The following is a 15,767-nucleotide window of genomic DNA, read 5'->3' as shown; positions in this document are numbered from 1 at the left end:
GCTTTGTAATATTTTTTGCATACAAATATCGTAGCAACATATCTTCAGATAGAAGATGAGCGGTACTTTATGTACAGGTGATTTAATGTGACACAAATAATACTGAAGAGCTAAAAATGTTATGTGATCAACGTGTTTCCTGACTGTTTACACGCTGGGAAGCCATGTTGTGTGCGAATTGAAAGTTGAACTGGGGTATGGCGAGGTATCTCCGAGGTTTCCGAGTAGGAAGTCCGATCTGATGCTGCCTTCCAGTTGAAATTTTCGACTGGGAAGTCGAATACTCCCACTTCCCAGTTCAACTGGAAGGCAGCATCAGCTCGCGACTGTATATGGTGGACGATAGGTTGGGACGTGTCACGTGGGTGGGACGTTGCCAGGAGTTCAATGTAAAGCCAGCCCACATTTTCCTCATTACGTCATATCGGCAGCAAATCTGGATCAGCTCGTTCCCGTTTTTAGAGATGTGGGTAAGGAGGAAAAGAGAGAGGGTTGTATTTTCTGGAACTGTGAGTCTCCTTACACACCTGGGACACATATTTATGTATTAAGACAGCAAAAAGGGCATTTTGTATAATAAAGAACCTTTAAATAAATGTATTATGTCAACAGATTTCACATAACTGTATTAGGTTAGTTGAAAGCAATAATATTAAGTTGAACCTAATATTTTTTTCTTTAAACGTAAGATTATTGCTTTCAACTAACCTAATACAGTTATGTGAAATCTGTTGATTTACACTTTATTAAAGTCAAGGTTTTTCAGTGCAGAAACTCTTTACAGAAAGTTTGTCTGCCTGACACAACCCTCACTCAAATCTCCAATAATACTTTACTATTGCATTCTGAATGTTGAGGAAAATATTGTTCACCCAGTTAATCACTCTACTCCAATAGCCAGGGTCAGGCATGCGACCTTGGTTACCACTTTCCCTCTTTATGAAGAGCTTTGTCTAAAACAAAATAAATACCTGGGATTTGGAGTGGGTTAGGCAGGAGCTGTGTCACATCATGGCTATAGCAAATGTCTTAATTCTTCAGCCGTAACTTCCAATAAAAGTGTCTGCCATCAAGGCGAGCTCTCCCGTGTTCTCATTGTGTTCCGAGTCCTTGCTCCAGAACTTTCCTTTACATTTAATGTACTGATGTGTGGAATTTCTGTAGAGGTGAACAGTTTGACTGCCGGATACACATCTATTCAAGTTAAAATCTTTTATATCCAAAAGACATTTGTGATCCTGAACTAAGATTTGCAGGAGTGAGTCTTTGTCCAACTACCTCTGAGACAAAACAGACCAAACCTAGATACAAGGAGTGTTTGCTACATCATTAAAAGCAACACGCTGGAGAAAGCATGTAATGCCTTGCACAGACAATACGACTTTCAAAGTCATCAGATCGCTTGCCAGTTCACACTACACAACTCGCTCAGGGAGTCTTGAAGTCGTTGTGGTGTGCACACTACGCGACTGAACTGCAACAGGGGGTCACACACTACACGATTTGTCACCACGAGAAATTCCCCGAGGAGTCTGTCTGGTCTCCAAACTAGGTTTTCTCACGAATACACGCGAGAAGTGACACGGGAAATGAGGCGGATTTCAAACGTTATTATGATTTACTAGAAACTGTCAATAATCACTTAGCTTAAGCTTGTTAGCACATCAGCAAATGTTAACTTCAGTGAATTGTGTAGCCTAGCTACAACTTTATAGTTCAAAATCAGGTTTCAAACAGCTGTGTCGACTTGTTGTGTTGGACAACGCTTCTTCTTCTTTTGTGAAAGTTGTGCAGCTCCTCCCCGAGGCTTTTCCTCACCCCGTGTCTTGCGCTCTCATTGGCTTTAGCTCGTCGGCGCACCCATTACCAGGCACAACCCTTTTCACATTACAGGATTTGGACTCACCGACACGTCCAGATATTTAGCTTGCTAGATATCTGTCGGGCATCGGGGAGGCATCGGGGACATGTCGCGGAGGCGTCGGGGAGTCTCTCACCTCGCTCTTGAGCAGTTCACACATAACGATCAAACACTGACTGCCGAGCTTCGTTTTAACGCCGATTCGTCCCCGAGCTCTAAAATCCGTCTGGGAGCGGCCGATTGGGCTAACAATCGTGCAGTGTGAACTTGGCATTAGGCTAACCGCCTACAGTTGCTTCTTATTTTATATATTTATTTTGGCGTATAGGTTTCTAATAGAAGTTTGTAGTATGTATTAAAAAGCAAAATGAAAGACGTATCCTTGGTTAGGTGTTAGGAATCAGCACAAGCCTTGCACATTTAATGGCTCGTCTAATGAAGAGCATTGAGCAGTGTGGATCTACACAGCTTTCTGAAAAGGCTACAATTAAGGGAAGGCCTTTGTGTCATTTCATTTGATTTGAAAGCAGCCATTCAATCAGAACAGCCTGCATATCTCCAAGTGCGAGCTGTAATGCATGTTGGAAATAATACCCACCTGGTCATTAGAGGAAAGTACTCTCATCACTTCTGAGTGAGATTTGAAAATGAGGAAAGGTGTGTGTGGGGGTGGGTTAGGAATTTCTAAGGTTTCACTGACAATAAATATGTTTATTTGACTAATCATTAGGCGGTGAAAAAAAAGGTCCACTGCGCGCTGCATGTGCTATGACGCCATCCATCCATCCATCTTCTCCCGCTTTTCGTCAGGGTCTCGGAGGTAACAGCTCCAGCAGAGAGCCCCAAACTTCTCTTTCCCTGGCCACATCAACCAGCTCTGACTGGGGGATTCAAAGGTGCTCTCACTCGAGAACAAGGCCCCGAGATACTTGAACTCCTTCCCTTGGGGTACGGCTTCATTCCCTACCTGGAGTGGACAGTCCATCGGTTTCCTGCTGAGAACCATGGCCTCATATTTGGAGTTGCTGATCCTCATCCCAGCCGCTTCACTCGGCCGCGAACCGATCCAGTGAGTGCTGAAGGTCACAGACCGATGAAGCCATTAGGACCACATCATCTGCACAAAACAGTGGTGCAATCCTTGGCCCACCGAACTGCGGACCCCCTCCCCCACGACCACGCCTTGAAATCCTGTCCATGAATATCAAAAACAGGATTGGTGACAAAGCGCAGCCCTGGCGGAGGCCAACCCTCACCGGAAATCGGTCAGACGTGCTACCGAGGACACGGACACAGCTCTCACTTTTGGAGTACAGAGATTGGATGGCCCTGAGTAGAGACCCCCTCACCCCATACTCCCGCAGCACCTCCCACAGTATCTCCCTGGGAACCCGGTCATACGCCTTCTCCAAATCCACAAAGCACATGTAGACCGGATGAGCGTACTCCCAGGCCCCCTGCAGGATCCTTGCAAGAGTGAAAAGCTGGTCCGTCGTTCCACGACCAGGACGAAAACCGCATTGTTCCTCCTCAATCTGAGGTTCGACAATCGGCCGGACCCTCCTTTCCAGCACCTTAGAGTAAACTTTCCCGGGGAGGCTGAGTAATGTGATGCAAATGTAATTGGCACACAACCTCTGATCCCCCTTTTTAAAAAGGGGAACCACCACCCCGGTCTGCCACTCCTCGGGTACTGTTTCCGACTTCCACGCAATCTTGATGAGACGTGTCAACCATGACAGTCCCTCATCACCCAGAGCCTTCAGCATTTCTGGGTGGATCTCATCCACCCTGGGGCTTTGCCACTGTGGAGCTGTTTGACTACCTCAGTCCCCCCCATGAGATTGGAGTTGATCCCCCTTCATACTCCAGCTCCGCCTGTAACATAGAGGGCTGGAGTTGTCGGGTTCAGGAGTTCCTCAAAGTGTTCCTTCCACCGCCCTAACACACTATCAGTTGAGGTCAACAGCGTCCAATCCTTACTGTACACAGCTTGGATGGTTCCCTGCTTCCCCCTCCTGAGGTGTCGGACGGTTTTCCAGAAAAACCTTGGTGCGTCAGCCAGAAACCCCCTCAGACTTCATTCAGAGCTGTGCCTGCTCCTTAAGTTATTTTGTCGGGCAGGATATCCAAAGTGTGCAATCCTTCTGAGCATGTAAGGGACGAGCCCCAAAAAGGTGACAAGCAAACTCCGCTGGAAAAAAAGGTGCCTCCGTATCCACGCCATCATAACAAAACACGGAGCTTTATTATCCCCGACGATGTGTGTCCTTCTCAGACTCGGAGGAAAACAGCAGCAGTGAGTCAGGCAGTAACCTAGCTTTGTATCAACATATATCAAATATATGATCATTCTGAGCTCAGAAAACTATCAACCCAAGCTTTCATTTCATGATCAGGGCGGATGTGCGGAGGGATCTTTGCCGACGAGCATATTTGTTGCTGTATCCATTTCCTGTGTAGTATTTATTGGGTTGTTATTTTCAGGTATGAATTATAGAAACTAGAACCCAATGCTCAGTGTGTGTGCTTGCTGCTTATTCACACACATTAAGAATCCTTACCGAGCTTCTGCTGTTTGTACCGCTGCCGGGCGGACTGCTCCGTCCGTGCAGTGCGCTGTGACTCTGTGCTTTCTACGATCTACAGTTGAATTTATATTTCAACGGTTAATTATTACAGTTGTATTTTATATTTCATGTGAAGCACAACGTACCATCCTGTTATAATAAGGTTATTTATCAGCCTTTGAAACTGAAACCGTTTTGGGAGAGGAAAAAAAAAATGTTAGGCTACTATGATTTTATTTTTTTCATAAATCATAATATATCATACGTCAGACGATTAGTCGACTAGAAAAAAATCTTTAGTCGAGGGCAGCCATATATGTAGCCATATAAATACAGTTCCGGGAAAAATTAAGAAACCACTCCAATGTGTCTGAAATCTTTGTCTCTACATGTATGGCAGCCATTCCAGTGAATATACTGAGTCTGTCATATAAAACACTATCGCAAAAAAGTCTAATATAAAAATAAAAAAACACAAGCAGGTATATAAATGATTCCTTTAAATTAAGCCATGAGGGCATGCGTGTGTCAGTTGAAAGAAATGTTTTGATGTCTGCATTTATGTATGACAGTAGTGAAAAACACTTTGAAAGAAACACCATATGTGAATGCCGCTAAATCGTGACTTCAAAGTCAAATTATTTCTTGCCTTTCTTGAATGACTCATAATTATCCTTAGAATTCTCAGTGAGTAAAACGCACGTCAAATTCAGAAAATGTTCTAATAATGAAAATGATTTTCTTCTTTATTTTACTGTCAATTACAATCCCGATTCAATCAATACATGTCTAGTCTCTAAAATGTTAGGAAAACAAAAAAACAAAGTGTCCTTGGATCAAATTCTCCCCATCCATAGACTCATGATGTGCAGGTGTCAGACAGGTATCTGTCTGTAGGCCTGCACAGGTCAATCCCAGAGTTAGCAGTGACAAGCACTGTGGTGAAGAAGAAAGGATTCATTCAAATTTGGGATGCACAAAAAAAATATATAATTATCTGAGAGCATGCCTTTTAACAAAAACATCTCTTATATTATCTTAGAATATTAATATGTTTAGACAAAATGTACATATCATTCATTATTTGGATACAGTCACAGATTATTTAAATGACTAAAAGAAAATCAAAAAAATCAAAGCATTAATATTGAACAGTTTAGATTTTAAAGAACTTAGAAAAAACTAGGACACTAAGAACAAAACCTGGAGGTTAATAACAAACAATGCACACTGGTTTGCTTTCCATTTCAGTATCAACTCGTAAAAAAAACCTAATATTAAACAAGTTATTTTAGAAGCATTCATCTTTGATATTATTGAATACTATTTAAAGATATGTGATGTTGTTACGGTCATCAACTCACAAGCCAATACTACTATACTTCACTTGTCCTGCGTTTTACATTAGTTTTATGTCCTATCTGTTTGTTTGCTTTTTATATGTATATATATATTTATATGTATTTATTGATGTGCAGACCTTTGGTCAACTCTGTTGTGTTTAAAAAAAGCTATAGAAATAAAGTTGGATTGGATTAATTGTCACCAGTAGTCATCTCCTGAAATAAACTGTTAATGCCACCATCGTTTCAACAGCAGACAAGTCTGTATGTCTCCCACAGAATTTATTTTCAAACTACCACACAAAAACTGGCAACATTCCAGTATCTAAAATCAATTATTCAAAGTGAATTATGGATTGTTAAGATATGAAAATAAAATCACCACTGCCTACAAGTTCACCTCCGTTGTACCAATGTGCAAAATTGTTGGCTTCAAATTGAAATTCGAAATCCTCCCCTTCCCTCTCACTTGTCATTCAGACATTGTTCCTGTTGTTTTGGTTTTTTTTCTGAAAAATGTAATATTGCTACCAAAGCTGTGTTGAATGCTGCTAATTACTGTGCTGCTCACATCTGCTTCAGTTCCTGTTGGCAGGGGCTTTCTTTATGTGAGAATGATTCTGTTTTGTGTTGCCCCTGACTGTCTTTATAATACAGCCCTGTAGAAATAAAATTGCACCTTAGGAATTTTGCCAGCGACAGGAAACCACTCAGATGCAACATGCTTTCATTAAAACATATTGTTAGGATCGCATCAATGTTGTGGGCTAAAAACATTTAACCCTTGTAAAGCCTCGGTGAATTGGCTCACAGAACCAGACTCCTGATCTGAGCTGGAATGAAACGTGTGTGTAGCTCCTGGTGATTTGAAGTCATTTTACCATAGGGTAATTTTACAAACATGACATACTGACTTCCAAACAGCAATATCACATAAATGAGAGCCCTTTTTGGCTGGCAAAATGTGGCCATTTTCAGACAACATTTCAGTGAATACCATTTTTGAACTCTCTACTCCTCCTGTTATTTTGATCATATAAGAGATCAACACCAAAGCCGACCTCATCTCCAGTTTCCCCTCCAAGACTTATGGAGTAGAGCAGAATGCTTTTATTCTACATGGCAATGATAGACAGCATTATCTATGGTGACCTCACAGTGCAGATAAAAACAGACCGCCCGACCGACTGCTCTGAAAATGATTGGGGTTCAAAAATATCAATCCCTCCAAACCATTTATGCGAAGTCAATCATTAAACAGGCACTAATAATTACATCTTATCCCACCCACACCCTTCAACCAGCTCTTTCCTTCTGGTAAGAGATGTAGGGTCCCAAAAGCAGGCTAAACCGGTACACTCATTCCTACCAATATCAACACTTCTTCTCAAAAAACAAATGTAATGTATATTTTAAATGTTGGAGTTTGTGCAATAGGGCATCATGTTGTCTGTGTTATGTGCAAACGGTGTACATATAGTGTACGTCATGTGAGCATATGCAGTTTTCTTTCAAAGTGTACTATGTAGTATTTATGATTTTTTATCTTTGTGGAACTTAACAAATTTCCTTATGAGGACAATAAAGAGAATTGTATCATGACTTCCTGGTCAAGGCCCCCCTTTCAGGGATCCTACCTCAGCAGCCAGCTGCCCTTAGCTCCTGCATCAGAGACTGGGCAATGGGGGAGTTAGAGGGGTTTCTCACAGAGAGGCAGTCCTCACAGCTCCAGCCCCAGGGAGCTCGAGGATCATCTCAGTTAGCTCCCAGATGTGTGAAAAATGCTATGATGCACCAGCTCCATGCACCAGCAGAAGCCAGGCAACAATGATGTTCCTGGTTTCTTTGGTGCTTCAAACACCACCCAGCCCCTCATGCTCAGGGAGAAGCACAAAGCGGTGCAGGTGGACAACATGCTTTCCTGGGTAATGGACCGACTAGCTCACTCCTGGGCAGATTGCTGGCTGAATGCAGAGCTGGATGGGTAACTGTATTTACTCTCTACACCTGTGCTTTTAGGATTTAACTCGGGTCATGGCAGCTCCTCAAGATATTTGATGACTCATTTATTGTGGGGTGCAAAGGTTAAGAGAACATCTGCCAGAAGAGTCCAGTCAGCTGCTACATGTGCAAGCATGTGCAGCTCAATATCAGCGTGACAAAGAAGCAGGAGGTGGATTTAAGCCTGTCACCATCCCCAGTGTGGAGAGTGGAATAGTTTCATTAGATCCAACAGAATACTTTAAAACATTCTCCCAGACGAGGCCACCAACTGCATGGTGAGAATAACACTTTGTTAAAGAAACTGGTGAGAATTATTGGCTCTGTCCGAGAACATAAACAGAACTCCATCTTGGACAACAATCCCCCCCCGCCCTTCCATGGTAAGCGGATGCAGCTATGGTGCATGATGACCTTCCACCTCATCGAGCGAAAGTGCAGAGGCAAGCTGTTAGCTGACCGTCTGTGTCAACAGTCATTAAACTGTACGATTACTCCGGTCTAAATAGCTCATATCTCAGCCGGGTGAACCGTTGTGACCCGCAGATGGCAGAGGGAACACACAGCGCTGTGTTTCAGGAGGTGGAGTGGTCATCCTCCAACCCCAAGACCGTCAATGTGTCCTTGGGCAGGATGCTTAACCCCAAGTTGCTCCATATGGCAGGGCCACGAGTGTGTGAGAGTGTGTGAACGTTAGTCTCCCTGAGCAGGTGACACCTTGTATAGCAGCCTCCGCCTCTGTGTGAATGTGTGTGAATGCTGAATTGTATAAGTTAAATCTCTTAAAAGGGGTTGCAAAGCTGAAAAAGGCAGAATAAATGCAGACTATGTGACTATATTATATTTATACAGATTTACAAAGTTGCTTTTATAAGGTTGTTGTCTGCAAGGCCTTTACAAACATGCAGAATATGTTTGTCTTCTTTAGCATCATACCAAGGTAGTCAAATAATGGCTTACGATAAATTATATGTGTGAGATGACAGACTTCTGTGTTTGGTGTGTGTGTGTGTGTCTGTGTAGGTTGAGCTGGGGCCCAGCTCACATGTTTCAGGGAATCTGAAGTTGTACCACCACACCTGCTTTATACTATAGCCCACAACACAGTTTATAGGCACACATAAACAGGAATGACTCAGTGACGACAGAGAAGATACAGACACTCATCCTATCACATGTGATAAAGACACAGTAAAACCCAGAGAGGGAATAGTATGGAACTGGAGATAAGGAAATGTATATGATTTAGTTCGATAAGGTCAAATCTAGTCTGTATCCGAAAAAGAATGTTGTTACAGCAAAATGATCTGTCCAGTGTTCGTAAGCATGTTATGAAGTGTTACGAACACAAAACAGCCCTGAAAATTAAAGTCATAATTGCATTTGTGTCACATCCTCAAATCAATACGTGCACAACCCCTCCTCTCCCCCCCTCATGCTGAATGCGAGGGTCTCAGCTGTGTGCATCCTCAACAAGATATTAAGCACCGGGATCAATAACATTCAAGGGCAATGAGCAGGAGAGGCTAAACACCGACTTCTGCGCCTTATATAACTTGCGTGGCATGCATGCACCGCCCGCAGTTACAATTCATGTTCAAAATAAAGACGATGTTTGTTTTATGCAGATTATAATGACCTTTAGTAACTCCTGGACCGTTGCTCTTGATGAGCTGTTTGTATAAACGCGCACTCTGAAACAGAAGTGTGGCCATGGCGCAGGAGAGCGGAGGATGTGAGTGATGTGTTCATGAAATACAGTTAGAAAGACTTACTTTAAGACGGCGCTGTCCCCCTGTCTGACGGTGATGTTGTCCTTTAATACTGAATCTCCGGTTCTGGCTGGAACTCCTGCAGGTACAAGGAATAACAATTTAAGTCCGAGGACCACAAGGCATTTCCCAGGAATCGCCAAATAGCCACAAATGCCCCTCATTTTCAGTCACTGCGCAACTTCCAAGAAAACTTGAACCGTCAGATATTCCGTTGAGCTGCAAATTCCACAAACAGGATGCAGAATCTCCTCTTTGCTCCAAGGAAACGGGCTCGAAATAGTGTGGATAAACGCAAGGAAAAGTGTCGCTCCGCCCGCCAGCCGCTCTAGGTAACGGAGTTGAGGAGAGAGCAGCTCCGTGGTTCAGAGAAATGCGCACCGTGTCCTCCGCTGCGAGCTGGAGTCTCCGTGAAATGGATGCTGTGAGAGAAGCATCAGCCAAGTGTGTGTGTGTGTGTGTGTGTGTGTGTGTGTGTGTGTGTGTGTGTGTGTGTGTGCGTGTGTGCGTGCGTGTGTGTGTGTGTGTGTGTGTATGTATGTGTGTGTGTGTGTGTGTGTGTGTGTGTGTGTGTGTGTGTGTGTGTGTGTGTGTGTGTGTGTATATGGGTGTCTGTCCTCCGAGTCTCCGCTCCTGCTGTCTCTGAGCCACAGTGAGTCAACTGCACAGTGTAAGCAGAGGGATGGATTCCCTTCAGGATCTGCTTCTTTCGTTAAGTGCGTACAGCTCCAGAAGTAGCCCCCCCTCTTTGTTCTCCCCCCCCCCCCCCCCCCCCCCCCCCTCTCTACCTCTCTTCTAATCTCCAAGTAGGCCTACCATCACTTGCTGTACCATGAGGACCATATGGACTGCAGCCTGCTGTGTTCGCCCCCATCGGGCCCTTAAGGAGGTTTACAGGACACACTCCTGTTAAGCAATGTGACAAATATTATTGTCTGTGACAAATTTGGGATGATTTCATAGCGAGCACCCCTGCATGTGAGAGGATCATGGATTTTGATGTATTACTCAGTAATGTAAGCATGCAGAGCTGCTGTGAAGTGATAGAATATTCCCTCTCATAATAATTGGGATCAATTAGCAAAGTGATATGGTGTCCGACACGCTGGAATGGCCCAACACATTTCCATAAGGAGAAACAGTTTCAATCCATCTAAAGCTATGACATGAAATATGAGTTTAATTTAAATGACATGGACAAAAATGTGTATGTCTTATTGAATCTGCCTGTCGAATGACGCCTAGAAAAATATGTTATCTTTATAACCAATCAGCCTTTTATTAATCTGATCTTTGTTTAAGGTCTTTATGTATGATCAAACTACAATACAGCAAGCCGTGTTCTTCTCCAGCAGGAAATTGTAATTAAAAAGTTGGCATGCTATCATTTAAAAAGCATTGATACATTCAGTAAAACAAACACTAAGTGCTTTAGTAGGTAAAGAACATTTAAATTGACATAAAGGAGTTCAGTTAATGAAATGTGGTCTCATTGACCTCTGTTGGAACAATCTCTGTGGATGTCTTTAATTAAAAGCATTTCATTGTGAGAACCTTATCCTCCTTATAAAAAAAGAAGCTTTAATCCTTCGATTCGAAAAGTATTTGTTGTGCAATATCTCTTTGATTCTTAATTGTGACTGTGACACTTCGAACCCTTTTCCTTGCTTTTGTGAGGTTTTGGTTTATACAAAGTGCCTGATGGGTAATGTATTCCGAAATGTTCACTTCATGTTGTTTGTTTGATGGTTAGGGTGAAGCAAATGTAAGCTGTGGGGAGTATAGATTTCACCAAACCACATTTATTTTCTAAAGTGCTCCTGCGCTGCTCCTCCCACTCCACATCTATATGCAGAGAGGGGACGCTGGCCACTGGGGGTTCTGTGCCACTTTGCGGCACATCTAACAGCAGCACATTTAGAATTACTTTGACAGCTTTTAAGTCTCTTGAGGAAGCTGAACAAGATAATTTCTTTAACTTAACATCAATTTGGCACGCTGTTGAGAAACTGGATAGGACACTGCAAATGGCAACGCTCTGAAGGCAATGGATGCCATCACCCGGAGAATTACAAGTGACACATGGCAGTGTTATTGTCTAATGTTTGGGCAAGTGTCAAAGCCTTGACGATATGTGCAGGCTATAGTGGGTGTTCCTTTGTGTGTCCATCAATCACGTCTCTCAAACAATTGATTTCACAATAAAGCCTTCTCTTCACCATAAAGGTACTAAGTGTATTACATGATACACTGCCAAAAATACAATTATATCTTTTAGCAGGTGTGAAACCCTCTCAACATTTTACTGCTCACTTTCTTATACTGCAACAGTAGAACATAAACTCTCTGACACAATGGTGGTGGACATTGCACTGAACAAATTGAAACATTGACTTTAATTAAATGTATTTTGTCAACAGATTTCACATAACTGTATTAGGTTAGTTGTAAACAATAATATTAAGTTGAGCCAATATTGTTTTATTCAAACTTAATATTATTGCTTTCAACTAACCTAATAAAGTTATGTGAAATCTGTTGACAAAATACGTTTAATTAAAGTCAATGTTTCAGTTTTTTCAGTGTTACACACAATGGAATAGAGTATCCACCCTGTCCTGAACAGTGTAAGGGAGCTACAGTAATGTATTACCTTTTGCTGTAACGCAGTAATATAACGCAGTACTTATGAAATTTGGGTAATATAATACCCGTGACACATTTTGTGTTTTGTTTCTAAGAAATCACAAATATCGCGAGACATTCCGACACCAGAGAAACAATTGTAAGCCTGCTTACTATTGGTTAAGAGGGCTGCAGAAACAGGCTCACAATGCAGAGCTGCAGATTCACAATGCAGAGCTAAAGGCTCACAATGCAGAGCTGCAGGCTCACAATGCAGAGCTGCAGGCTCACAATGCAGAGCTGCAGGCTCACAATGGAGAGCTGCAGGCTCGGAGAAAAGAAAAGAGAAAGACAGGAGTGCGCGCAGGCCGAAGCAACAGAGGGTAACTTTCTCTGGGTCTGCTGCTTGAACCCCGAGAAGTTCAGAGACTCGTGGCAGAGTGTTGAAGATCTGCAGCCTCTGTCCTCTGTGGAATCGCCGGCTTTTAGAAAGCTTGTCAGCCAAATCCCCGTTAACACACCAATGACAAGGTGAGCTAACGTTGCCATAGAGACTCGTTCATATACAGCAGGTCACAGGGCCGTGCAGAGGCTCCACTAACATGTTATTAATAACACACAGAGACGTCATGTTACCGGTATCACATATTATCCAGCCCACTTAAACAGTTTACGTTTAATTTCAGCATACTGCCATAGATAGCTTTAATTAATGAGCTGCAATAAACTACATGTTGGCATTTAAAGCCATACTTTAGAGGTTATTTTGGTGAAAGTAACTCAAAGTAACACAAAAGTAGTGTAACGCATTACAGTTCAGAGACAGTAATAATGTAATGTAACTTATTACTTTAAAAAGACAGTAATAAGTACTGTATTACATTTTGGAACTAACTTGCCCTGATCCTGAGTGTATATCCTATGTCTTCTGTTCCCACCATGTCAATGCAGCAGATTAATCCCTTATCAACTTGTTAAAATTTCACAAAATGTACCGATTAACATGATAGGCATTATGTTAGGCAAAAGCCTGAGGTTCTCTGGTAAATACTGGATGTAACATATGAGCAGCCCAACCAGTGTTTCCGTTTATTAGAAGGTGTTCATTGAGAAATTATGATGATGTCTTGTCCAGGAGAAATTGGGCGAAGATAAGACTTAATTAAAATGATATCTGCCTGGGATGCAATACAAGTCCTGGCTGTGTACACATCGTAATGGTTTTTAAATTAAAATCCCTCCCTGACCTCAGCAAAATCTTAGTTATGTTGTCTTAATTAGAGTTACGGCTACAGGGAGGGGGTGGGTAAGGCACCCCCCGCCTCAGTCGATTGAGGCTGCAACATTTGGTTATGTGATATCTTGTTAACACCTTGCAGGCGCCTGCTATCAATTCACTGTGAGGATAAAGACGGTTTATTAACACCATCAAGAGACAGAAAGAAGAGTTACGTGTGCATTGCGGTGTTCAGAGGATACAATCGCACAGCAATCCACTTCAATCCATGTCATATGTTTTTGACTATCAGGGTTCCGTGGGTCAGGTACATCCAGCGACCTCGCAAAAGCTCCACCAGCGACGGGGCCAAGCATGCAGAAATGACAAATAAGAATGGCATTGTTTGTTGCACAGCCCACATGAATCACTCGTGATGCATCACAAACCTGAATAGCGGGAGAGGAAAAGCTCAACTAGGTGGCCTAAATCAACCAGCCATTTACTAAAATAGAAGGTGGACATATTGATTCTATCATGCTCAAATGAACAAAGCCATTTCTCTTGAATCATCTTCTTTTTGATTGCTTGCAACCGTACGCAGTCTGGCTCATCCTGGCAGATATTGTTTCTCATTTATTTCACTTATACATGCAGTGACATTCACATAATTTCTTGCTGCGACACATTAACACCAAACCCTGGGTGGTTTATTCAAACAATCCGTGCTAATCTTCATTCATATCATGCAAGGATGGGCAGAGCTAGCAGACAATGGACCGGCCTCTGACCAAAGCAAGCTAATACCCAAGCAAAAACACGGGCAGACTGAATAAAGAGCGCTCACTCAATGGATTCAGTCATCTGCAGAAGCTCAGACTGAACTGGCACACGGACACTAATGTTATGCAACTTATTCATGAGAGGCTGACATTCTGAGGTCAGTCTGCAAAAGTTTTGTGAAATGTTTCTGAAATGAGGAAACATTTGTTTGTGGCAATTGCAGGAACCAGACCCATCATATTCTCTAATTAATGCTATTCAGGTAATTGGGCTTTGTCTGAGGTGAGTTTGTTGTAAGGACATGTTTGAGTTTGTTCACTAAATATCAAAAGCATCATTCAGGTATCCATCCATCACCAATATCGTTCATTCATTTTCTACAAAAACATTGAACAGTCGGTTTCTTTTGGAACTAACTGTTAACTAACCAGTTTCTGTTCTGTTCAGTCCACTGGCTGATCACTATATTTCAACAATTAAAAATAATAGAACTTATTTACATTCTTAAAAAAAGTCCATCTGTTCAATTGTTATTCATTGAAATAAATGTAACTTTGCAATATAAAATATTCAACTCCCACCAATAATGTTGATGGTGAAACAAAACGTGTCAGTGTCCCTTATTCAGACGTCTCCATCATCTGGAAACGTCTCAGTAAATACCATTATTCCTGTCACAAGGAGAATGTTGTGCAACCATTCATAGGATAAATCATAAACTCTGTCTATCCCTTCATAACATCAGACCTGTACTGTAGAAATACTGCAGGTCACTCAGCAAATCCAGACCAAAGTGCAGAATAAACCGCCATTTGTTTATGAATGGCGGTTTATTCTGCCTTATATTCGGGTGAATATTTACCGTCTGAATGTCAGAGTGAAATAGAAAGATGTAGACAGAATAAAGATAGTGAAACGGTTCTTTTGTTTAGAGTCATTTCTCAAAGAGCCGATCTCTTTATGGCCATTATCAACAATAGGAACAATAACAGCAACCAAAAAAACAAACTAACTTTCTCAAATGATAACTTCAGAACAATGTGGAGACCTTGATCACAGATGAATTAGGAACAAAATCAGATTTGTTATTTATCTTTAATTTTCTGAAGTGTGTGACTGACAATGGTCTTTGAAAAACAAAGTGATTGCTTCTGTTGTCTGAAAATATTTTTTGTTTTTTTTTAATCAAATAGCAACTTGATCCAGGGCTGCTTGATACTGTGCAGCAGCTAAAGTGCTCCTGGCAAGAGGAGCTGCACATGATTCCAACTTTGATCTGAGATAACTACATCTGCCTCAGAGTTATCAGAAAGCTTTAATCAAGGCGCCTTAGCTGCAGTCACAGCGTGAGGAACAAAGGGCTGTGTGTGTCTGCTCCCGCCTTTAAAATGCAGGGTTGGTCTTTCTCTGCTTTCCAGGAGGAGTGCAGGTCTTTGTCACATCTGATCCACTCCCGGACCTCCCGGTTCTCTCTGTAATGCTGCGAGATGTTGCAAAGTCAGGCAAAGTATGCACGGCGCGAGGAAATGAATTATTTAAGAAGCTGGTAGCCTTAAATGATTTGAATGTTCAGACATCCTGTGTTATCAATAGGTG

The 15,767-nt window shown here is 42.2% G+C and overlaps 1 protein-coding gene across 2 annotated transcripts in view; it reads right to left on the bottom strand.

Moving 5' to 3' along the window:
• Positions 1-15,767, bottom strand: part of opcml (opioid binding protein/cell adhesion molecule-like) — a 288,170-nt gene that overhangs the window by 153,529 nt on the left and 118,874 nt on the right. The window contains exon 2 of one of the 2 annotated variants that reach the window (XM_063895191.1): positions 9,551-9,626. In XM_063895191.1, the coding sequence (XP_063751261.1) occupies positions 9,551-9,626 (76 nt within the window). Of the gene's footprint in view, positions 1-9,550; positions 9,984-15,767 lie in introns of those variants that run through there. The other variant, XM_063895190.1, reaches the window with a different exon arrangement.

This window comes from Eleginops maclovinus, chromosome 11, assembly GCF_036324505.1.
Source record: "Eleginops maclovinus isolate JMC-PN-2008 ecotype Puerto Natales chromosome 11, JC_Emac_rtc_rv5, whole genome shotgun sequence".
NCBI classification, from domain to species: Eukaryota; Metazoa; Chordata; class Actinopteri; order Perciformes; family Eleginopidae; genus Eleginops; species Eleginops maclovinus.
The sequence above is the reverse complement of the archived record's forward strand: the minus strand, read 5'-3'. Positions and strand labels throughout refer to the sequence as shown.